The sequence below is a fragment of the Musca autumnalis genome, unplaced genomic scaffold, assembly GCF_047663935.1.
Source record: "Musca autumnalis isolate F117 unplaced genomic scaffold, ASM4766393v1 scaffold_1, whole genome shotgun sequence".
Taxonomy (NCBI): domain Eukaryota; kingdom Metazoa; phylum Arthropoda; class Insecta; order Diptera; family Muscidae; genus Musca; species Musca autumnalis.
Window position 1 is genome coordinate 296,012,448 of NW_027411644.1, and position 25,903 is coordinate 296,038,350.

The 25,903-nt window shown below is 34.1% G+C and overlaps 1 protein-coding gene across 50 annotated transcripts in view; it reads left to right on the top strand.

Annotated features, from left to right (window-relative positions):
• ps (RNA-binding protein Nova-1-like protein passilla) overlaps window positions 1-25,903 on the top strand; it is a 309,810-nt gene that overhangs the window by 234,746 nt on the left and 49,161 nt on the right. For 18 of the 50 annotated variants that reach the window (XM_073961668.1, XM_073961679.1, XM_073961671.1 and 15 more), the window contains 2 exons: window positions 20,877-21,468; window positions 22,593-24,132. The exons of 9 other annotated variants lie outside the window; for them this stretch is intronic. In XM_073961668.1, the coding sequence (XP_073817769.1) occupies window positions 22,923-24,132 (1,210 nt within the window). In that variant the 5' untranslated portion in view covers window positions 20,877-21,468; window positions 22,593-22,922. Of the gene's footprint in view, window positions 1-20,681; window positions 20,721-20,876; window positions 21,469-22,592; window positions 24,133-25,903 lie in introns of those variants that run through there. 23 more of the 50 variants (XM_073961689.1, XM_073961693.1, XM_073961696.1 and 20 more) reach the window with 5 other exon arrangements.

Below are 25,903 nucleotides of genomic sequence, written 5' to 3' on the forward strand. Positions count from 1 at the left end.
AATATTCTTACAAAAATTTACGTCAAAGACTGCAATTATTGTTAAAAAAAATTATAAAAAATCCAAGCTTATTAAGGTAGCAGTTGTTGAAAAAATATTCTTAAAAAATCCATTATTATGAAGGCAATAACGAAATAATATTCCTAAAAAATCTACGTTTATGACAGCAATTTTTGTTAAAAAAATAATGAAAAATCCAAGCTTATGAAGGTAGTAGTTGGTGAAAAAATATTCTTAAAAAAACCTTGATTATGAACGTAAATGCCGTTGGAAAAATATTCTTTAAAAATTAACGTCCATGACAGCAATTTTTGTTAAAAAAATCCAAAAAATCCATGATTATAAAGGCAAATACCGTTGAAAAATATTTTTAAAAAAATCTACGTTTATGGCAATAATTATTGTTAACAAAATTAATAAAAAAAATCCAAGCTTATAAAGGTAATAGTCGTTGAAAAAATATTCTTAAAAAATCCGCCCTAAAGGAGACAATAGATGTTTGAAAAAATATTTTTTTTTAAGGCTACTGCCTTTAAAAGACTGAATTTTAAGAATATTTTTCAACGACTATTACCTTCAAAAGCGTGGATCTTTTAAGAATAGTTTTTTAATGACTACTACCTTCATAAGTTTGTATATTTTATTAATTTTTTAACAATAATTGTTGCCATAGATTTTTTTAGAATATTTTCTTCAACGACTATTACCTTCATAAGTAAGGCTTATGAAGGTATAGTCTTGAAAAATAGTCTTAAAAATCCTTCATTATGAAGACAATAGTCGTTGAAAAAAATATCCTTAAAAAATCTATGGCAGCAATTATTGTTAAAAAATTAATAAAAACTACAAGCTTGTGAAGGTAGTAGCCAATGAAAAACTATTCTTAAAAAATCCATGATTATCAAGGCAAATGCCGTTGAAAAAATATTCATAAAAAATTCAAGCTTGAAAAAATATTCTTAAAAAGACCACTCTTATAAAGGTAATAGTCTTTGAATAAATATTCTTAAAAAATCCACGCTTAAGAAGGCAATAATCGTTAAAAATATACTTTGAAAAAAAAATACTTAAAAAATAAATGCTTATGAAAAAAAATATTCTTAAAAAATCCACGCTTTTGAAAACGTATTTTTATACCCTCAGCATTTATGCTAACGGGGGTATATACACTTTCATACGGGCAAAATGTGCCTCATCGAAATAATGGTTTTAGACCCCAAGTATGTTTGGACGAAATGTATTTCAGACAATTTGGAGTCGATTGAGCAATGTCCGTCCGTATGTCTGTGTGGCCGGCTGGAGCGCACGATAACTCTCGAACGGATCAATCGATTCGATCCAAAATTTGGCTTTCGTAATATTTTGTCCAAACTTAGTTTATGTTCGAAGATGGGTTATATCGGTCCACTCCTTCCGGTACCTCCCCCACAAAAGTTCGAAAATGTTCGGAAAATTTGTACGTACGATAACTCCTAAAGAGAGTAACCGATTTGGTCCATACATTGCAAATCGTGAAATGTCTACCGGACTTGGATGAGCTTCCAATATGGACTCAATCGGTCCGCTCCTTCGGGTACCTCCCACACAAAATTTGGGATAAGTTCAGTTTAGGACCTGCTCTCGAATCGCTATAATTTTTGTTTTAGAAACTTGTATTCACTGTCCTCCATACGACGGTAGAAGTTCCATCAGGGGAAAGTCCACACTTTCTGAGAAAATAGCCCTAAAGTTGTAAAAAACCCCTATGACACCGTGTGAGGTGGTTGGAGCGCAAGATAACCCTCGAACGGATCTGCCGATTCGGTCCAAAATTCGGCCTTAGTAATATTTTGTCCAAACGTAGTTTAAGTTCGAAGATAAGCCATATCGGTCCACTTCTTCAGGTACCCCCCCCCCCCTCAAAAGTTCAAAAATGTTCGGAAAAATTGTTCGTACGGTAACTCTTGAAGGGAGTGGACGAATTGGTCCATACTTTACACATCCTAATATATCTACCAGATATAGATCAGGTTCAAATATGGACTATGTTTGTCCACTCCATCCGGTACCTCCCACACAACATTTCGGATAAGTTCACTTTAAGACTAACAATCGAATCACTTTGATTTTTGTTGAAGCAACTTGCATTCGCTGCCTCAATTACGATGGTACAATTTTTTTTCAGTGGCAAGTCCATACTTCTCGAGCAAACAGCCCGAAGGGTGTAAAAACCCCCTATGGCACCATATGTAGTGGCTGGAGATCCACTTCCATAATGGTCAATGTCGATCCATTCCTTTAAGTATTTCCTCGGCAAAACTTTTGATCTTTAATCCTAATCAACATTTTTGTAGGTTCATACATCCAAAATGTTTAAAACCCCCAAAAGACATACGTTTTTTGGGAACAAATTTTGTCAATATACACAGGCTGAGGGTATATCTCTGTCAGCAAAGCTGACTGATACTTTTATACTTGTTTTTAGATCAGTTGAGGGAAACAAGTAAAAAAAGACACCTCTCGTATTTTATGCACTAAACTTATAATAACACAATGACCTTTAAACTCATTTACTTTATAGTGCGCCATTTCGAAAAAAAAGAAAAATTATCCGTAATTCTCTTATGTGAGAAAATTTTTTTGTTATTGCTTACGTATGGAAATATTTACTTCAATTAAACTTTGCACTTTCGTTCACATAGAGAAACAAATTGTTGCAATATTTTTAATTACGCAAATAGCAGAGTAATAATGTGTTGTATATAGCAGAGTGTTGTGCAATAATTCGTAAAAGATCTGAAAAAATTCGAACCTAAATAAAATATTATACATATCGTTCATTTACTCAAAGAGTGGCACATCTCAAAAAAATCCAGTTTTCTCAATTTAAACAGATTATTATACAAAAAAATTAAATAACTTCTTGGAGCATATGGGCATTCAGCGCATTTCTCTGGACTTGGTTAATATTTTGTATTTCTTAACATTGATACCCCAGTGCGTATGATTGTTATTATAATATTTCTAATAACTAAGAAGCATACGCACTAGAACTACAATATTATGAAATATAAAATATTAACAAAAAAAAAAAAAAAAAACAAACAAACACTTGCAAAAAATTTCCGATCATCAAGCTTAACTGTAAACGAGAAAATTAATACAAATCATTTAAAATGATCTTCGCTCTAACAGGCAAAATTCCAAAAAAAAAGTTAAAACACCAAAAGTTTCATAACTTATCTATTTTTAAACGATTTTATTGTTTTCCCACTTTTTTGGAAAGCTTACTTAATATTCTTTTCGTTATTATATTGTATGATATTTAAGGAAATCCCCTTTTTTTCAAACTCCAATCATTATTACTTAGCCATTTGTAATCCGATTTAAAAGTATATGAATTGTATGAAAGTCAATTTTGGACCTATCGAAAAAATAAGAAATAATGGAAAAACATTGGGAAAAAAGCATTTATGGCCGTTAAACTTGAAAATCTAAGAAACCTCATTTTTCAGTACATTTACCGTTATAAAAGGGCTTCTACACACAAAAGACCCTCATAAAAGGTCTTCTACATAAAGAAAACCATCAAAGGAGATCTTCTTTACAAAGAAGACTTCCAAAAGGGGTCATATGCACATAAAAGATCTTCCCAAGAAGTATTCTGTATATTCAAGACCCTCTTAAGAGGTATTCTGTATATAGAAGACCCTCATATGAAGTCTTCTGTATATAGAATACCCTCATAAGAGGTCCTATACATAGAAGACAATCAAAGGAGATTTTCATTACAAAGAACACTTCCAAAAGCGGTATACTACACGAAGAAAGCCCTCCCAAGAAGTAGTCTATATATAGAAGACCCTCATTGGAGGCATTCTGTGGATAGGAGACCCTCGTTTTGTGAAGTTGCTACATCAGAATCCCCCTGAATAATTTTGTTGTATAATATTTTCTTACGAATTAAATTAAAAAGTTAAAAATTATTTTTAAACTATGATTAAAACTAATTTTTTAAACTTTTGTTTCTAATACCTGAGAAAATATTAACAAATTTCATAATATATTACACTCCAACAACAACACCGAAATTCTTTCAAAGCTGGTTGCTTGCTACCTTTTAAATGTTACACTTAACTCACGTTTAATACAAAACGAAAATTGTAGCATTTTTTTCGTAGTTTTGTGATGTGATATTGAAAATGAAAACGAACTATTATATTAATGTTTGCTATTGATTTTCATTGCTAGTTTTATTTACTTCTATGACATATGTAACACTTTGTGTTTAAATACACACACACACACACAACGAACTTAGCATTTAAGCCGGTTAGTTGTAGGTTTTTTCGGTCGTGTGGTGTTGATACTTTTAGGTTTGGTCGATCTGGTTTAGTTTATATTTCATTTTTAGTTCAATATATAAATTTGATGGAACCAGCCACATGGTTGATGGTTGTGAGGAGGGGGGTTCCCTGCCTTATTCGTGCTAATCGGTAGTAGGCTGTATAAAATGTGGTGCGGTGGTGCTGCTGGCTGGTGTGGTTACATGGGCCATGTTAAAAACATTTGCGTGTTTCATTTAACATTAGCAAGCACACGACACAGTGACACGAATTTTTGTACATACATATGTATGTGTATATATCCAGCTACCATACACATATGTATGTATTACACGATTTGTAGCTAAAGCTGGTCTTGTTGCTGGTCTTTGCCACAAAAACAAAAAAAAGCCGCCTAATGCCGCCAATACTGCTAAATATTTGTCTTTGACAGGCAGCTTAAACAAGTTTTATACACACGGTTTGTCGTCATACACATTTCTTTACATTTACACTACACATATATTAAATGTTTTGCGTGCAAGCAAACAACAACAACAATAAAGAAGCAAAACTCTCAGCAAACTGTTATGAGCTGTAGTTATTTATAATTTTTTTTGCATATTATGATTTAATCATAATTTTTGTTTTGTTTTTGTGGGTTTTTGCCTTTTTTGCCGATTATGTTATTTTTTTTGTTTTTATTTTTGGATTTCACACAAAGGCAAGCGATTTTTTGTGTAATAATGACGAAAAATTCCAATAATATTACTAAGCAATGGAAATGATTTGTGGTTTATTTCCGATAGGGAAGATGTGTTCGGAATCGAGGCAAATTAATCTACCGATTTTTTGTATAGCATATATTAGAACACTTCTATTGGAATATCTTCCATAATACACCCATATTTGTCTGCCATGATGTGACACGAGTTTATGCCATATCAACCCACTGTGCACAACTTGCGTACACATATACCAATCCACTAGCATCGACTTAACTACATAAGAAGTCATTTAACAATTGACTGTTTAAATATGACGTTTAGAAATCCGTTTGGAAGTTAGCAGGTAATAATAACAGGTATTTGTGATGGTGGCTTAAAGTAAAACGCAGTAAACAGATACAATAATAAAAAAATATCTAACAAATAGATTATATTGTGTTTATTAACCATAAAAAAAATTTTTAAAATTAACTCACAGAAATAAGGTCATTGGAATTTTATTTTGTGAGAATAAAAGTATTGGAATTATAAAGAAGTATGAGGTTTATTACACATAGAAGACCCTCCTGAGAAGCATTCTGTATATAGAATATCCTCATAAGAGGGATTTGGTGTATAAAAGACCCTCATAAGAGGTAGTCTATATATAAAAGATACTCATATCAGGTCTTCTGTACATAGAATACTATCATAAGAGGTCTTCTACAAAGAGAGGACCTTCATAAAAGGTATTCTACACACAGAAGATTCTCATAAGAGCTCCTCTACACACGAAAGACCCTCATAAGAGGTCTTCTTTGCAAATAATACACATAGGCGACCCTCCCAAAAACTATTCAGTGTACAGAAGACACCCCTAATAGGTACTCTGTATATAGATGACCCTCATATGAGGTCTTCTGTAGGTAAAAAACCCTCACAAGTGGCTCATGAGACGTATTCTGTATGTAGAAGACTCTCATATGAGGTCTTCTGTACATAAAACATCCTCATAAGAGGTATACTGTATATAGAAGACCCTCATATGAAGTCTTCTCTATATAAAAGACCCTCATATAAGGTCTTCTGTATATAGAAGACCCTCATAAAAGGTCTTCTGAATATATAAGACCCTCATATGAGGTCTTCCGAACATAGAAGACCCTTATATGAGGTATTCTGTATATAGAATACCCTCATATGAGGTCTTCTGTATATAGAAACCCTCATATGAGGTCTTCTGTGTTTAAAATACCCTCATATGAAGTCTTCTGAGTATAGAAGATCCTCATATGAGGTATTCTGAATATAGAAGACCCTGATATGAGGTATTCTGAATATAGAATAGCCTGACATGAGGTCTTCTATATATAGAAGACCCTCATATGAGGTCTTCTGAATATAGAAGACCCTCATATGAGGTCTTTTGTATATAGAAAACCCTCATATGAGGTATTCTGTAAATAGAAGACCCTCATATGAGGTATTCTGTAAATAGAAGACCCTCATATGAGGTATTCTGTATATAGAAGACCCCCATATGAGGTATTCTGTATATAGAAGACCCCCATATGAGGTATTCTGTATATAGAAGACCCTCATATGAGGCGTTCTGTATATAGAAGACCCTCATATGAACCCTTCTGTATATAGAAGACCCTCATGTGAGGACTTCTGAATATAGAAGACCCTCATATGAGGTCTTCTGTATATAGAAGACCCTCATATGAGACCATCTGTATATAGAAGACCCTCATAAGAGGTATTCCGTATACAGAAGACCATCATATGAGGACTTCTGTATATAGAAAACCCTCATATGAGGACTTCTGTATATAGAAGACCCTCATATGAGACCTTCTGTATATAGAAGACCCTCATATGAGGTATTCTGAATATAGAAGACCCTCATATGAGGCGTTCTGTATATAGAAGACCCTCATATGAACCCTTCTGTATATAGAAGACCCTCATATGGGGTCTTCTGTACATAGAAGAGCCTCATAGGAGGTATTCTGAATAAAGAAGGCCTTCATATGAGGTCTTCTGTACATAGAATACCCTCACAAGAGGTATTCTGCATATAGAAGACCCTCATACCCTCATATGAGGTCTTCTGTATATAGAAGACCTTCGTATGAGGTCTTCTGAATATAGAAGACCCTTATATTAGGTCTTCTATACATAGAAGACCTTCATAAGAGGTATTCTGTATATAGAAGACCTTCATATGAGGCCTTCTTCATACGAGATCTTCTGTATATGGAATACCCTCATATGAGGTCTTCTGTATATGGAATACCCTTATATGAGGTATTCTGCATATAGAAGACCCTCATATGAGGTATTCTGAAAATAGAATACCCTCATGTGAGGTCTTCTGTGTATAGAAGACCTTCGTATGAGGTCTTCTGAATATAGAAGACCCTTATATTAGGTCTTCTGTACATAGAAGACCTTCATAAGAGGTGTTCTGTATATAGAAGACCTTCATATGAGGCCTTCTGAAAATAGAAGACACTCATATGAGGCCTTCTGTATATAGATGACCCCCATATGAGGCCTTCTGTACATAGAAGACCATCATATCTCTGAATATAGAAGACCATATTAGGTCTTCTGTACATAGAAGACCTTCTGAATATAGAAAACCCTCATATGGGGTCTTCTGTATATAGAAGACCTTCATAGGAGGTATTCTGTATATAGAAGACCTTCATGCGATCTTCTGTACATGCAATACCCTCATAAGAGGTCTTCTACACACAGAAGACCTACATAAGAAGGTTTCTATTCATGGAAGACTTTCATACGGAGGCTTGTATTCATAGAAGACTCTCATAAGAGGACTTCTACACACAGAAGACCCTCAAAAGAGTTCTTCTTTGCAAAGAAGACTTCCATAAGCGGTCTACTATACATAGAAGACCCTCATAAGAATTATTCTGTATATAGAAGACCCTTAAAAAGTCTTCTACACACAAAGGACTTCAAAAGAGGTCTTCTACATAAGGGAGACCCTCAAAGAAGATATTCTTTACAAAGACGACTTCCATAAGCGATCTGCTACACATAGAAGACCCACCTAAGAAGTATTCTCAATATAGATAAAGTAGTCAAAACTAATATTGTGTGGTCTATTACAAGTTACATGGTTGCTGCAAAAATATTTTTTTTTATCTCTCAAAATATGTTTATTGTGACCACCGTATACTCTCTGCATTTAATAATGTTTATTAATTTATGCTTGACAAAAGCGAAGTAGGAGTATAGTAGGTTACCACGAACAATAGTGGCCATTCAAGCCCATATATAACGTTAACCCACTACACATCGGTCAATTCTGGAGTCTCGATTCTGCCCTTCAAGCACATGTACAACTTTCCAGGTCTAATAGTGGATGGAGGATGCAAAAGACAAAAACAAATGTCAGAGTCTGACTATTCTATAAATGAGAAAATGAAAACAAACAACTTAAGGGCACACTTTGACACACACACACACACAAATTACTTCAATCAATAGCCGATAGCCTTAGATGCTAGTGCTATTTTTTTACATAATTTTATTGTAATTTTTTATTATAACAAATATTTGGAATAAATAAATAAAATAAATTACTTCAAGCAAGAACCTGTTGCAATTAATTACACAAATAAATCCAAATTAATAATAATTATTTCCAAGAAATTTTATATATTTTTCAGTTACATACGTACACACATTCAAACACAAAACAGCTATCTCATCATCAAAAGTAACAACAATAAGAAAAAACAAAAATACAAAGATTTAATTAAAACCACACGTTATTCAAGTTTAAACAAAAACGTGATTGAGTTAAACGCCAAAGCGAATTGTTGTTCACTGTTGTGTGATGCTGCTAAATAGGTGTTGGAGAGGGACCCTTAATAAAAAAATACAAAACTTTAAAATCAATGACACAAATCTAATTTGAAGACAAAACTCAATACATAGCTACAAACATACATATGTACGTATATACAAAATAGATAATCAAAAACGAAAAAACGTCAAAAAACTTGTTTTCATTTGATATGTAAATTTTTGTCCAATTCCAATCCAATATGGAGAAGATGTACACTTGTTTTTTTTTTTTCTTTGGAGTTTATAAATGATATATTTTGCTGTGCCGAGCTTTGTCATTTAACGTGATTTTTTGTCATTTAGTTTGGCTTGGCCATTTATTTATTTTGAGAGCTATTGCGTAATTGTCTTTGGAAGCACGAACAATGTCGTCTCGCCGCCATAGGGGAAGTACTTGTTTACTTTTTGTTGTATTGACTTTTTGTGTTTATTTGAAAGTGTCACAATCACATGTTTGGCAATTGGAAGTTGTATGCGTTTCGTTAGTGGTTCGCAGCAGCCACTGCTGCTGTTTCAGTTGATTTTCTGTTTGGTATTCTTCTGTCTTTTTAGCTCTTAGAGGCTTGAAACCAATTTGTGATTTAAAGAGTTAGCTTTAAGATGCTGAATCGGTGTCTCTGTGTGTTTTTGTTGTTGTTGTTACTCTTGAGATTGTCAGCCATTTAAACCTTGAATATTTTAAAAAAATTATTTCAAATGATTAAGAATTCAATGTCAATTCATTATGTAAATTGAAAAACAATATAAAATACAGTGGTTTTTTTAAAATAAAGTTTGGTTATGGTGAGGCTGTAGCTTAGATTTCGATATATAAGGGACAAATATAGAGAACTAATAGACAATCCCCTGGCAGAGAATTCTTTCGTACCGGATTGACCCGGAGCCATAGTGTTTCGGCCAGCGGCTGCCAACGCAGCATTAAACCTATTCATCTACGTAGGTTTAAATGGTGCTACAACAACAACAACAAAATTAAACAAAATAAAAAAAATCAGAAAGAAAATAGAGAACTGTACATATAAAAATATCTAAAGCGGCCTCCTAAAATACCTCCGTAAAAAGTCTTCCATATATTACAGAATCCCATATATATAGAAACCCTTACATGAGGTTTTCTACACACCGAAGACTCTTCTAAGAGGTGTTCTACACACAAATGACCCTTGTAAGAGGTGTTCTATTCATAGAATACACTCATAAGAGGTGTTTTTATATAGAAAAACCTCATAAGAGATCTTCTATATACAGAAGACCCTTATAGGAGGTCTTATATACATAGAGACGCTCATAAGAACCCCCTATATCTATCCAAAAGACGTCATAAGAGGTATCTATACCTAAAGACCCCCATAAGAGGTATTCTATACCTAGAAGACCCTCATATTAGTTCTTCTATATGTCTTCTTTATATAGATGACTCTCATAAGAGGACTTCTATATATAGAAGATCCTCAAAAGAAAAATTCTACCCATAGAAGCCCTTAAAAGTGAAATCTATACTTAGAGGACCCCCATAGGAGGTCTTCTATACCGAGAACGCCCTTATAAGAGGTCTTCTAGACATAGAAACCTCTCATAAGAAGTATTCTGCACATAGATGACCCTTCTTCACATAGAGGACCCTCCTAAGAGGCCTTCTATATAGAATAACCTCATACGAGGCATCTATACCTAGAAGACCTCCATAAGAGGTGTTCTATGTTTAGAAAACCCTCATAAGAGTTCTTATTTACCTATACGTAGGGGACCATAACAAGAGTCCCTCTCTACAGAGAATTCCCTTGTAAGAAGTATTTCATGCACAGAAGATCATCATATGTGGTCTTCTGTACACAGAAGATCTTTCCACATAAGAGCTCTTCTTCTCTGAATAGAAGACCCTTGTATGAAGTCTTCCACACATAGAAGGTCATCATAAGAGGTTTATTATACACTTAGAAGACCCTCAAAAGATGCCTTATACACCTAGAAGACTCTTATAGTAGTTCTTCTAAACGTAGAAGATTCTCATAACAGGTGTTCTAAACATAGAATAACCTAAAACGATGTGATCTCTACACAGAAGAGCCGCATAAGAGGTCTTCTACACCAAGAAGACCCTCATAAGAGGTCTTTTACACCTAGAAGAGGCATTTTAAACCTAGAAGACCTTCATAAAGGGTCTTATACACCTAGAAGACCCTCATAAGAAGTCTTCTACACCTAGAAGATCCTTACAAGAGGCATTATACACTTAGAAGACTCTCATAAGAGGCCTTATACACCTAGAAGACTCTTATAGTAGTTCTTCTAAACGTAGAAGGTTCTCATAACAGGTCTTCTACACATAGAATAACCTAAAAGAATGTGATCTCTACATAGAAGACCATTACTATACAATGAAGACTATCATAAGAGGCCTTCTATAAACATAGGATCGTCATAAGAGGTCTTCTGCACAATAAAGAACATGAGAGGTCTTCTATACTTAGAAGACCCTCATAAGAATTATAAAGATATTATAATAAGAAGCCTTCTCTACAAAGAAGACCCTTGTAATAAGTCTTTCATACCTAGACGATCATCATAAGAGGATTTCTATATCCAGAAGACCCCCATAAGAGGTCTTCTTCACACAGAATACCCTCATCACAGGTCTTCTACACATAGATGATCCTCATTAGAACCTAATAAGAGGTTTTCCACACTTGGAAGACCCTCATACGCGGTTTCCTATGGGTGAAAGAGTCTCATAAGGGGTCTTATTCAAATAGACGACACTCGTAAGTGGTATTCGGTACATAGAAGACCCTCATAAGAGGTCTTGTAAACATAGAAGACCGTCATAAAGGGTCTCCGACATGTAGGAGACCTTCATAAGGGCTCTTCTGTACATAGAAGATCCGCATAAGTGGTCCCCTACACATAGAAGATAATCATAGAGAATCTTCTACATAAAAAATACCCTCATATGGGGACTTGTATACATATAAGCCATTCATAAGGGAACTACATGGAACATCGTCATACAAGACCCTCATAAGAGGACTTCTGCACTTATATGACCCTCATAATGAGTCTTCTACACATAGAAGATCCTCTTAAATAATGCCTGAAAGATGTTTTCTAAACAAATAAGACCCTTATAAGTTATCATAGTTCTTCCACAACTAGAAAACCCTTATAAAAATCTTCTAAAACTAGAAGACAGAAGACTCTCATAGGAGGTCTAAATAAGAACCTCATATGATGTATGTTGTGTATAGGAGACCCTCATAAAAGGTCACTTATTTATAAAAGAGCATAATATGAGGTTTCCTATATCTAGAAGACCCTCAAAAGAGATATTTTATATATACCAGACTCTAATAATAAGTTATCTAAACACAGTAGAATTTCAGAAGCGGTCTTCTGTACCTATAAGACCCTCATAAGAAGTCGTCTAAAAAAATAAGGCCCTTATAAGATGTATGTTATGTTTGGAAGACCCTCATAAGAGGTCTTCTATACACAAGAGATCTTTTACACATAGAAGACCCCAATATAAAGTCTTCTAAACATTGAACACCCTCACCAGGAGCCTTCTACGCGTAGAAAACATCATAAGAAGTCTTTTGTTCAAATAAGACCATTATAAGATCTCTGGTAATAGGCCTTTCACGCATAAAATATTCAATAATTGGAAGACCCTCCTATGAGGTCTTCTGTCCATAAAACACCCTAGTAAGATGTCTTTCACGCATAAAACGCCCTAATAATAGGTCTTCTACACCTGAGAGACCCTCACAAAAGGTCTTCTGTACATAAAAAAAACCATAGTAAGAGGTCTTTCACGCATAAAAGACCCCAATGATAGGTCTTCCACACATAGAATGTCCTTATAAGAGGTCTTTTACACGTAGAAGATCCTAATAAACAGTCTTCTATATATAGAACACCCTTAACAGAAGTCTTCCAAGCGTAGAAAACCTCATAAGAAGTCTTCTGTAAAAATAAGATCTCTAGTAAGAGGTCTTTCACGTATAAAAAATCCTAATAATATGTCTTCCAAACCTGGAAACCCCTCATAAGAGGTAACTTACTCATAGAAGCCCCTAATATGAAGTCTTCTAAACATAGAATACCCTCACCAGAAGTCTTATACGCCTAGAAAACCTCATAAGAAGTCTTCTATAAACCTGAAAGACCCTCACAAAAGGTTAAAAAGTTTTATATGTAGAAGACTCTCATTTTAGGTATTTTTCTTATTTAAGCTCCTATCCTTCTATATATGAGCCATACAGTGCATCTCTTTTAGTGTTGTTGTTGTTGTTTTTTTTTTTGAAAATAGGGTCACAGACCATACCCTTTTAAATAAATTATTTTTTAAAAGGGGACTTTTTTACATCAATCATAAAATTAATATTTTGTATAACAACAACAACAAACCCCATCCATTTGCCTAGGCAAATTACAAACGCACGCACACGGCCTATTAAGAAATCAGTTAATGAATAACTAATTAGTTTTACCTTATTTAAAGTTTGATGGTTTGTGGGGCCACACATATGAACGTTTATTTTTGTTTTTGTGGAACTACAAATTACACAAATGACCCCCCTCACTCCAAACATTTTGTTGTGAGTCGTAAACGTAACACACTTAGTGTCCACTTTAGCAGTGGAGAATAGCTTGCGGATATTTTTTTGATGAAATATTTACATAGTTCCATTTGCATCATATGACCGCCGACCCTACTCCCCTTTTTGGCCTCTCTCTCTCCCCACCTTAAGACCCACACATTTATAAAGGTACTTCATTCATTATTATAACAGCAGCAGCAGCTTTGCGAAAGAGCATTTGAAACTCTGTGAGAGTGTTAAAAGGTGAAAAAAGGCCTCTGTTTAAAATGGAAAAAACATTTCAAGGTTACATTGAAGTGTGTGTTTTTTAAGTGGTGGTAAATATATGCGCCGCTTTGGCTTGTAAGAATGTGGCTTAAAAGGGGGAAAATGTATGGCTGTATATGTGTGCTGTATATTAAGCAATATAATGCTAAAAAGAAACTTGTATTAAAATAAAAACGTGTTAGAGATTTAGAATGAATACAACAACATTTAGCACACACACACAACACAGCACACGAGTCATTTACACTCGTTTGCCTTTGCGTTTAATGTAAACAAAGTCCCTTTCCAACATTTGATATGTGTGTGTGTGAGATGTTGTTCTTAACATGTAAATACAAGGCCTTTGATAGATATTTTACAAGTGCTTGGTGTGCAGCAAATTATCCTTGGATATTAGTCTGGGATAGGAAAAATAAAAGTGCTTTTGTGTGCCATATATCACGAATATCAAAAGGAAAAGGAATCACTAAAATCAGTTGCAAAATATTGTTTTTTATGTGAATTTATCAGATTTTAGGCCTTTGATGTCTTTAAGCACAGTATCCTTTATGTCGCAGAAAACCATTGCATTTGTTATGAAAAAGAATACTTTTAAAATATTTTCATGAAGCTCACTAGGCTTGATTTATATCTTTAGGGTCCTTGGAAAGATATTGAAAGACCTTTTGTTGGATTTAATTTGATATGATTATTACCCAACCTTACTTCAAGCCTACCCAATTAATTTCTAATAGAAATAAATATACGAAATATTTACAATTGGGACTTTTTTCTAAACCCACGTGTCACCGTTCTTCTCTTTACAATTGCTACGTCTTTCCAATCCTTGTTTATTTTCCATATTTTGCCAATGGCTTCTTTGTTGGTAGCCATTTACAAATGCATAAAACACACACACAGCATTAACACTGACATTGACATAAATACTATGGTAGAGGTTTTCACTTTTATTTTGTGAAAATGCAAATAATAAAATATAATACAATTTTAATTACCCTCAATTAGTGGGAATAATTGTGACTGCCTGTTCTTTTTTCCTCTACAACTTAGTGAACAGGAAAATTAATTTTATTGCCCATAACTGTTATTATATTTTTAATACATTTGTAGTTAGTTTTTTTAGGTTTTGGTTAAGTGCTGATCATTATTTAAGTGCTGATCATTATTTTTAAATATTTGATTTTGTTTTTATTCCCTCCAACTCTCTCTTCGCTTCCACTCACCACTTGTGGTTTTGTGCATTTATTCATAATTATTGGTAGCCGGAAATTGCTACTTTTAAAAATAATAATGAGCGTTTTAAAATTATATGTACATATTGGAGGGCATAAGGTTCGGTTAGTGTGGTTTTTAATACGAAATTAATGTCATCAGTAGTTGCACTACTTGCGGCTATGCGTCTATTTTGAGATTTACTGATAACGATGAATTTGAAAAATACTAAATTTCAGTCTGCCATAAAATTGCTGTTTTTAGTACCAATTGATAAGCCATCCAAGCAAAGAAAAATAATGTCAAGGTAAAACGGTTTCTAAAAACCATTAGAACATGGAAAATAAAAAAATTATTTTGAAAACATTTTAAATTCATTTTTTTAATTTTTTTGTTTGTTTTGTTTATTGTTGAAGATTCAATCTCATTTGATTGCTTAAGCTGGAGTATTCCCCAAATGGCTTAACTCCATTTATTACCCTCTATTACAGAGAGTAAGGTTTTTAAAAAACGAACTGACAGTGTTGCAAACTATTACTGATCGCTACCAATATCATGATTTCATCCCTGCGAAGGGAATTATCAATTGGCTTTTCAGCGTTTTGAAATGATGCCTCAAATAAATGAGAATCACACTCACTTTTCGGCTTTTCCAAAAAACGTCAGAACAAAAATATTTGCAAACAACTATCAGCACGTATCAACTAAGAACTCATCGAGTCCTGTAAGTTGAAAAACATCATCACAGTTCCCTGTTAGTGATTATTGTTGGAATTTATTACAAACTCCCTTGCGCCTGCCATTCGCTGTTTTTTGTTTGTTTTGTTTATTGTTGAAGATTCAATCTCATTTGATTGCTTAAGCTGGAGTATTCCCCCAATGGCTTCACTTCATTTATTACCCTCTATTAACGTTTCATTAAAAATAAGGGATTTATAAATACAGTAGGCAGAATGTATTAAAACGACATCTATAGTTGAAGTTGTTTTCCTTCATAAGATATAGAGATTTGTCTGTCCCTTGCCGACGGGAAAATTCCAAAAGATTCTTTGAATAAAAAAACTTTTTTCGATAGATGATTTGGAAGTTTTTTTAGATCTGCTATACTTATCATGAGTGACTGACTGACAATTACCTATCGCAGAATGGCTAAAATAAGCGCCATGAAATTATGTACAACGCTTATTTTTTAAGCGAATCGTATCAAAACTGAAAAATACTGTCCATCGTTTTAATGCCATCTATACTTCGTATTTAACCATAGAATGACCAGGTTTTTTAAATAAGATTAATTGGTAAGCATACTTTTAGGCGGAGAAATAAAAAAGTAGAATACTGGCCTTAAGGCATTATTGATAACCAATATTTTTGAAATAGGAAAAGTAAATATGCAAATTATATGCGCCATTAGGTTTTCAAATAGATATACTATAGCCCAAAAATTCTTGGAATGGAGAGTAGCTAGCAAAGTTTGAAACATAATCCGTATCTACAAGTCATCCCATATATAGAGGCCATGTTCTGATTTACATTAGACAACTTTGCTTACGGCAATTCTTGTTGTTCTTTTAACAAACTATATTTTGTTTTGGAAAGTTTTGTTTTCAAGACATGTTAAATTATTTCAACTAGGAATAATATAAAAGTAATAAAGGAATTAAAATATAAAATTCGTTCCCCTTATCTCTCTTCATTAATCTACCGCTAAACGGTAATGGATGATGCTAGGGTCTTCAAATTTTGCGAATAAAGGCTGGGATTTAAAAATTCATTATGGACGGGATTAAGAACAACAAATAATCTACCACACGCTATAACGACATCTACGCTTCAAATCGTACCCCTACAAAGTTATATAACATAACAAGATGGGACATTTCCATTGCTACTATACATCGGTAGATGGAGCTGGGGGTCTAACATAATGTTAATTTACAATATGGTGACATGAATTTATGTTATACTTTTGTTTGTTGCCGTCGTGTTCTGTTAGTTGTCTGTTATACACAGACACCCTCTATGATTTAATAGTAAAATTGAACTGCATTATGCACTATGTCCAATCTTTACCATTTTATGTCTTTGACCCCTATTATTTTGCTTATTATTTGAGAACGCCATCTATATTTAAACTTTAATGTTATTATTGAGCGTATTATTTGCGAATGGTATAGTGATGGTCAAGCTTTAAGCAAGGCTGGTATTTAGAAGCGATGGAATTCAAGATGGCAAAAATAATGTTGCCATTTACCACACGATGTAACGCCATATATGCTTCAAGTTTAACATTACTATTGGACTTTCAATTTAAGAACGCCATCTATGCTTCAACTCTTACAATTTTATTCGGAAACCGGAAAAGATTTAAACAATAAAATAGAAAAGACATAAATAGAAAAGATAAAACGGAAACGCTTAAATGACTGGTGAAGTGGATAAACATTTAGAGTATTAAATATAAATCTAAAATCATGGACGCCACCGTGGGCAGTGGTATGCTCACCCGCCCTGCATTCTGAAGGTCTACGGTTCGATTCCCAGGCCAGGCAGAATCTAATTTTCAACGGTGGCAAAATACCCCTGCGTAAAGTTGGCGACATATTCTGAGTATTTCAGCCATGTAAAACTTCTCTACAAGTGGTGTCTTAGACATGCCGTTAAGACTCGGCGAGAAAGAGAAATATCATTGATTTTGCTAAGCATAATATAACGCCATCTATCAAGATGGGCATTCCCATTGCTACTATACATCGGCAGATGGCGCTGGAGGTTTAACATAATGTCATGTTACAATATTGTGACATGAAATTATGTTATATTTAACATAGTTCACATTTGTGTAGGCTTTTGTTTCTGTTGTGTTCTGTTAATTGTCTGTTATACATAAACGCCCTCTATACTTGAATATTAAAATTTAACTGATTTATGCACTATGTCCAATCTTTGCAAATTTTTCCAACCGATTTCAACGCCATCTATATCTAAAGATTAGATTTTCATTGGAAAATGCACCTTATCCAAGCTTTACTAGTTATTTGTCTTTGACTGAGCTCAATATGCGCCATCTATGCTTCAAGTTTTCCTTAATTATTGGCGGGTGACAGTAACTAAAGTTGATATACAAATAATCGGGAGATGCTTTCAAAGAAATTTCCAATATATCCCGCTAGACAGACAACTTCACATAGAAAATAGCTATACAAGTCGTCAAAGATAAAAAATCTATAAAAATTAAATTGTATATCTGTGTAAATGATCATGAACGCTTAGAGGATATGGCTGAAGTTGGGATCCTAAAATTGTGCTAAACGGTTGAAAGGAGGGATATAAGGCTGGGTTTTTAGAAATATGCTCTAAAATGGATTAAAAACTACGAGAATTATATTTGGATTATTTTAACGCCATCTGTGCCTCAACCTTAACATTTTTATTGAACTAGTTGTCTGAAAACGATACAATTCTGAGAATACCTTTAAGAGGACAGTTTCAAATAAGCAAACTGTGGTTTCATCTAGAGTAGAACATTAGAATTTCGACTGTGTCAAAATTATTTAGTAAAGAAGCTCTGCGAGAAACTTCTGAATTGTAATATATGCTTCAATGCCATCTATACTTCAACGTTAACAATATTGGGAGAGCTATTTGCCAGTGATACATCCTGAATATACTTTTAGGGGGAATATTTAAAATAAGGTAAAATACAATTCTGAGAATACTTTTAAGAGGACATTTTCAAATAAGCAAACTGTGGTTTCATCTAGACCAGAACATTAGATTTTCGACTGTGTCAAGACCATTTCAGTAAGGAAGATCTGTAAGAAACTTTTGAATTGTAATATATGCTTCAACGCCATCTATACTTCAACGGTAAAAATATTGGGAGAGCTATTTGACAGTGATACATCCTGAATATACATTTAGAGTGAATATTTAAAATAAGGTAACTTGTGAAGTAATCACGAGAAGATAATATAAGGTGGGCTGCTTATCTGCAGATCTGCTTAAGGCAGATCTGTGGTTTAATCCATGACCAGACCATAACATTTTATTACCTGTAGCAAAAACAAAATGCCACCAATTTTGCTGAGTATTTCGGTTATGAGAAACTTCTCCATAATAGTGGTGGCTGCACTCATTAATATGACAGATGTCTCCCTTGCATCTTCGAAAATACTCTGAGTGATCTACACCCAAGGAAAATTAATGAACTTCATAGTGTGAAAAAGGATCATTACTGGTGTGAGATTAGTTTGGGTCTAGGAACGCCATCTATGCGTCAATTTCACAATAATTGATTGGCAAGATGTATAAGATTTATATTTGATGGGCATACTTTTAGGCGGAATTGATCTACGTATAGGAATAAGGGTCCAATGGCTAGTATGCCCACCTCCCTTACCAATGGATGCCTCAGTTTGAGTCCCATCCCAGTCAACACTAAATTTTTCTTTTAACTCAGTTTTTTATGGGCGAAAACGCCCTCAGCAAAATATTAGCCAATTCTTCTGAGTACTTACGCTGGGTATAAATTCTTTATGGAGTACCTTTCTAACGTGTTCGATTCGCCGTTCATACTTGGTGATAAAATATAAACAAAGATATATTAGATATATTGATATAAACATAGAACTGGTGTGAGATTAGTTTGGGGCTAGGAACGCCATCTGCGCGTCAATTTCAGCATTATTGATTGGCAAGTTGTCTAAGATTTATATTTGATGTGCATACTTTTAGGCATAATCGAACAACGTATAGGAATAAGGATCCAATGGCTAGTATGCCTACCTCCCTTGCCAATGGATGCCTCAGTTCGAGTCCCATCCCAGTCAACACTTAATTTTTCTTTTAAGTCGATTTTCTATGGGCGAAAACGCCCTCAGCAAAAATTTAACCAATTCTTCTGTTGTGGAAATTTGGTGCTTATTTTGCATCTGCATGACATGTATACCTAAAATATCATTTAAAATAAAAGATTTTCTAAAAATGCTTCTTCTTAGTCAATACTATCATTAGATAATATTTAACAGACACTCTTCAGACCATCTATATTTCAGTATAACTTGCCTGTGAAATTCAAGTTCTTGAATTCCTTTGGAGGAATGTCTCCTTGTCTTTATGAACGTATACTCCCAGCTCTTATATAAAGACACTTTTCTCTATAAAGATTGCTTTTTTGGTAGCCTATGAAAAACGTTCTTCTTGTCAAAATTGGTCCAACTTGGCAATGTCCAACTGAATTAAAATTAACTAATTTACATATTGTTATTTAAAGATATCTGTCTACCCATTGCTCTTGACAAGCAAAGAATTAAATACGAAATTCTATAATGATTCTCTCTTGAAAAAAAAATATTCTACTCTACATTTAAAAAAATGATTGAATAATAATGATGCGACCATACATTATTTTTTGTGTGTCATTCGAACAATAAAAAATAAGCTGATTTGTAGCGAAAGAAGATAAAAAAAATAATACATCCGAATTAAAACCGGCACAGATACATGCACGCACACACACACACTCAACGAGAGACCACACAGCTAAATATGTTACTCTTCAAAATCAATATCAAATACCGCTTAAATAAAAAATTATAATAATATTTAAATTACTGATTTTTAACAACGACGACTACGACGATGACAATCAACCATTTGGTCTGGCTTTGAGCTGAGTTTTTGATACATTTCGAAATTAGTTGTTGTTGTAGCTTAAACGGAAGAGCAACGCAAAAAACGAAGTACATATTTACACGGCAGCAATAAAGCAAAAATAAGAACATAAATAAATATAAAACCAATCGAAAACGTTTACGGTTTTTCATAGACTTTTAATTGTGAATTGTTTTTATGAAAAAAATATTTATTTTCTAATTTTTTACTTTCCCGTTGTACAGCAACATTCCCACAAATGTATTAAATAAAACAGAAAATAGTAAAAATTGTGATAAACCAAAGTAAAGAGAAACGAAAAATATTGGTAAATCAACAAAAAAACAAAAGAAATAAAATGCTATAAGAAAAAATGTTGTGATAATAAAATATTTAAAGGCCACAAAAAAATCAAACAAAAATCAATCAAAAAATCATCTCTAACATAACAAGAAAATCTAACGAAGTCTGCAGTGAATCGAACGCCTTTGCTGCCATTGCCACGCTTTTTGTCTTTGTTATCGAAAAAAAAAAACAACAAAAGTGTAGACAACAATATACCACACCATATAACAAAAAAACGCCCCACAAAAAAGATCTCTAGCATCCAGCAGAAAATTAAAAAAAAAAACTCAACATTATCTAAACAACAAAAATATACATCATCAGCATTACAACGTAACAGATTATCCACGTTTTGTTTTTGTGCAATCAACCAGCAAAGTGGCCACCCAAATTCAAGCACCAGCAGCAACATCATCAGCACCACCACCACCAGTCTCAGCATCAGCATCATTTTGTAGCAGCTATAACTGGCCGCCCATAATAACGAAAAGGGTAAATTGTCTTTGAAAACAAAAAAACAAGAAATTGCATTGTTGTTGTTGTAAATTGCCTATTACTCCTACTACTTCTCCCAACAAAAAAAAAAAAAACCCTCCCAAACATTAGCATCATTACAAATCCAGACTACTAGCATTGCATTAATCATCATCTTCAGTCATCAAATGGAGGTTCGTTCCATTCCATCACAATAAAAATGGTTGTTAAATGTTGTTGTAAAAATTATAATTATTAAATCTTGGATGTTGTGTGCCATTAATAAAAGAAAAAAAAGAACATCATAACTCATTCATGGGAAAAGCAATAACATTGAACTTGGCTGGCTGTTTTCATCTTCCTTACCCTATGCGACAATCCATAATTCCTCAATACCATCCAGATATCTATCTAACAAAGGGAAGCAAAACCATCATCAAGGCCACCATCTCTACATCCTAACCATCTCCATTACCCCTCCCCCACCCACTTCTTCAATTGTTTTGGATGTCATCGTAAATGGAAAGCACCAAAAATTCATTTTCTTTTGCTGGGGAATTCTATAATTTGCTGCTGCTGTTGCTATAAATATATAACCAAAAAAACTTTCATATATATTATTTTTATATATAAAAAATATATCATCTTGTCGTTGTTGTTGTTGTCGCCTACTACACCACCACAACTATTATTACTACTACTACTACTACTTACACCACTATTACTACTACTACTACTAAAAAATAGACACCACCACCTTCAGCCACCACGAAAAAAACCAACCATTTAATGCAAAAAAAAAGTTAGAAATTTCGCAGAAAAAATTACAACAAAAAAATTCCAACACCACTTGTTCTTCATCATCTTCAGAAAGAGCAAATTTGCCACTCCAGGCTCCCATCAACATTGTTTATAAACAAACAACTCAGCAAACAAAATTAACCAATCGTCTCAACATTTTTTTCCTAGACTTTTAACCAGAAATCCAAAATTAAATTAATAAATTTCTTTTTTATCTTTCTTTTTTATGTTTTTCTTTGCTAAAAAAACAAAATGTCCCATCTAACCAAAAAAATTAACTGAAAAATTGGCCACAAAACAAATTTTATAAAAATTTCCAAAACAAAACAACAAAATTAAAGATAACGTATACAACAATTGTTGATAAACAATGTTTATAAACATCAGCCACAAGGAGAGAGAAATAAAAGAGATGTATCCAAGGATGTAAGAAAGAGAAAGAGAGAGAATGTAAGGCAACCAACAACCATCCAAGAAACCATCCAAGAAAACTGTAAACAAATGTGATAATTTCCATTTCCTCCATACAAAAACAAAAAGAAAAACCAACGCGAAGCAAAACTCTTCAAAAGCCCCCCACCCCCCTCCAGTAACAACAACAAAAAGACTGAATAAAGGATAGTTAATGAGCAAGCGCCCTAGCTGCCCGCCGCCCCAAGACCACAAACAAAATGTCACAAATAAATGCCATCAGTGAAAGTCTCATGACAAATGCCTTTGATTTAATAGGAGGCTCCACCATGGCTCAACAATTTTTGGAGCACATAGATTTTTATGCGCCCAGCAGCAACAACACCACACATCATCAGCATTACCACCAACAAAACAACAATCCCCATCACCATGAGCATCAAAATTCACAAACACCATCCCCAACCGCCACGATGACAAGTGTGTATCGACAACAACAACAACTGCCAAATAATAATAACAGCAACAGCAACAACATTGAACTAATGCAGCAGCAACCTCAAACTATGGATAGCTTTTTCCAGCCAACAAGCAAGCAAATGATGATGTTTGAGAATCATCATCATCACCATCGTCAGAATTCTTCATCTGAAAATAATTCATCGGCCTCCTCATCGCCAAGTTCCTTAAATTCACAACATTTGTTCAATCATTTATATAAACAGCAACAGCAGCAGCAACAGCAACAACACCAAACTGTGCACAATCAACGCCAACACCATAGCGAAGCCGGCGACAATTCCTCCATAACAATGCAAAGGCTTTATGAACTATATGGTGGTACACAAGGCAACAAGCAACATTCCCCAATGGCCAACAACAACAACAACACCACCTCCAGCAGCAATCATCTCAATCATCATCTCAACCAACAACACCTACAACAACAACAATCTTTAGAAAATAATTTATATCAAACCTCTCAGCATTTATCCAATTTAAATATTCAGATGGACTCGCAGCAACAACAACAACAACAGCAACAAAATCTAGCACAAACTGTGGTTGGTGGCTCATCTTCGGCTGGTTCCGGATCATCCGTGGCAGCAACAATGCTGGGTTCTGTTACCACCAACAATTTGGTGCTTGGCAACCACAGCACCAACAATAACAATGCCTCCGGCAATAATCATATAAATCACAGCAATAACAACAACAATAATGGTTCCACAATGCGCAACAATATGACAGGATCATCATCGAGTACGGCAACATCAGTTTCCACTGCCACAACATTGGCAAATCCAATATCACCTCAACAGCAGGAGCAACAATCTCAAAATCAACAGCAGCAGCAACAACAGTCGCAGCAGCAACAGCAGCATCAACATCATCACCAGCATCATCAGCACCATCAACATCAACATGAGGCTGGTTCAACATCTCCCTATAAATCCTGTTGGTGTTTTGGTGAGTTTTGAAATTAAACAAAAAAACTAAATAAATGTTTAGAAGTAAAGAGAAAGTAGACAAAAAATGTTCTTCTTGTTTTTTAAAAAAATATTTTCATCAACGCTTTATACTCTCTTTTAAAAACTACCACTCATCGTCGTCAACCACCACCACCACCAACATCACCACTACTACCACCAACAACCAACCACCTCTTCAAGCTGCATCAACATCCAATAAAAATCATTCAACATTAAAAAGTTACAATAGAAAAGCATTAAAAATCAATATCATCATAAACATCAAAAGCACCTTAAAAATATTAAAATTAAAAAAAAAATATAATTGATTAAACCAAACAAAGTTTCAAATCCAAATCATGGACTTCATTTGAATCTAAACATTTGTGGGAACGTTTGCGAGATTTTGGTTTTAAAATTTCTTTAAATTAGTTTCATGACGTATAAGTATTAATATTTGTATACATCATTTACATGAATCATGCGCATCATTGAACATTGAAATTTAGGGCAGTGTATTTGATCAAATTTGAAATTTTTATTAATCTTTTTTCAAAATATATATGAAAATTTGTATTTATTCTTTGTGGGATTATTTGTGTTAGAAAGTTTTTTTTTTTTAAATTAGCCTCGTGACGTATGGGTAATCATATTTGAAAATGTCATTTAAATCAATTATTCGCATTATTGAACATTTCGGAAATTATACGATTTTTTTCTAATAATAAGTTTATTATTTCAAAATATAGACAAATTTTGAAATTGATCTTTGAGGTAAGATTATCAATTTTCGAATGCCTATATATTTGGCAGCCCTCATACGCATCATGATCCTAAGGGGGGGGGGGGGGTGTTTGTGTTTGGAAGATTTCATTTTTCTCATTAAGGATTTTTATACCCTCATCATTTATACTAACGAGGGTATATACCCTTTCATACGGGCAAAATGTGCCTCATCGAAATAATGGTTTTAGACCCCAAGTATGTTTGGACGAAATGTGTTTCAGACAATTTGGAGTTCACTTAGCCATGTCCATCTGACTGTCTGGCTGGCTGGAGCGCACGATAACTCTCGAACGGATCAACCGATTCGGTCCAAAATTTAACTTTCGTAATATTTTGTCCAAACTCAGTTTAAGTTCGGAAATGGGTTATATATGTAGGTCCACTCCTTCCGGTACCTCCCCCACAAAACTTCGGAAATGTTCGGAAAATTTGTGCACACGATAACTCTTGAAAAAAGTAACCGATTTGGTCCCTACTTCGCACATCGTGAAATTTCTACTAGACTTAGATCCACTCCTTCGGGTACCTCCCACACACAATTTCGGAAATGTTCATTTTAGGACCTGCTCTCGAATCGCTTTGATTTTTATTGTAGCAACTTCTATTCACTGTCCTCTATACGACAGTACAAGTTCCATCAGGGGCAAGTCCATACTTCCTGAGAAAATAACCTGAAAGATACAAAAAAGTCTTATGACACCGTGTGTAGTGGTTGGAGCGCAAGATAACTCTCGAACGGATCTGCCGATTCGATCCACAATGTGGTCTTTGTAATATTTTGTGCAAACTTAGTTTAAGTTAGAACATAAATCATATCGGTCAACTCCTTCAGGAACCTCCACCCACAAAAGATCAACAATTTTCGGAAAAATTGTGCTCACGATAAAAGTTGATGGGAGTGACCGATTTGGTCCATACTCTACACATCCTACTATATCTAGCAGATATAGATCAGGTTTGAATATGGACTCCTTCACTCACCT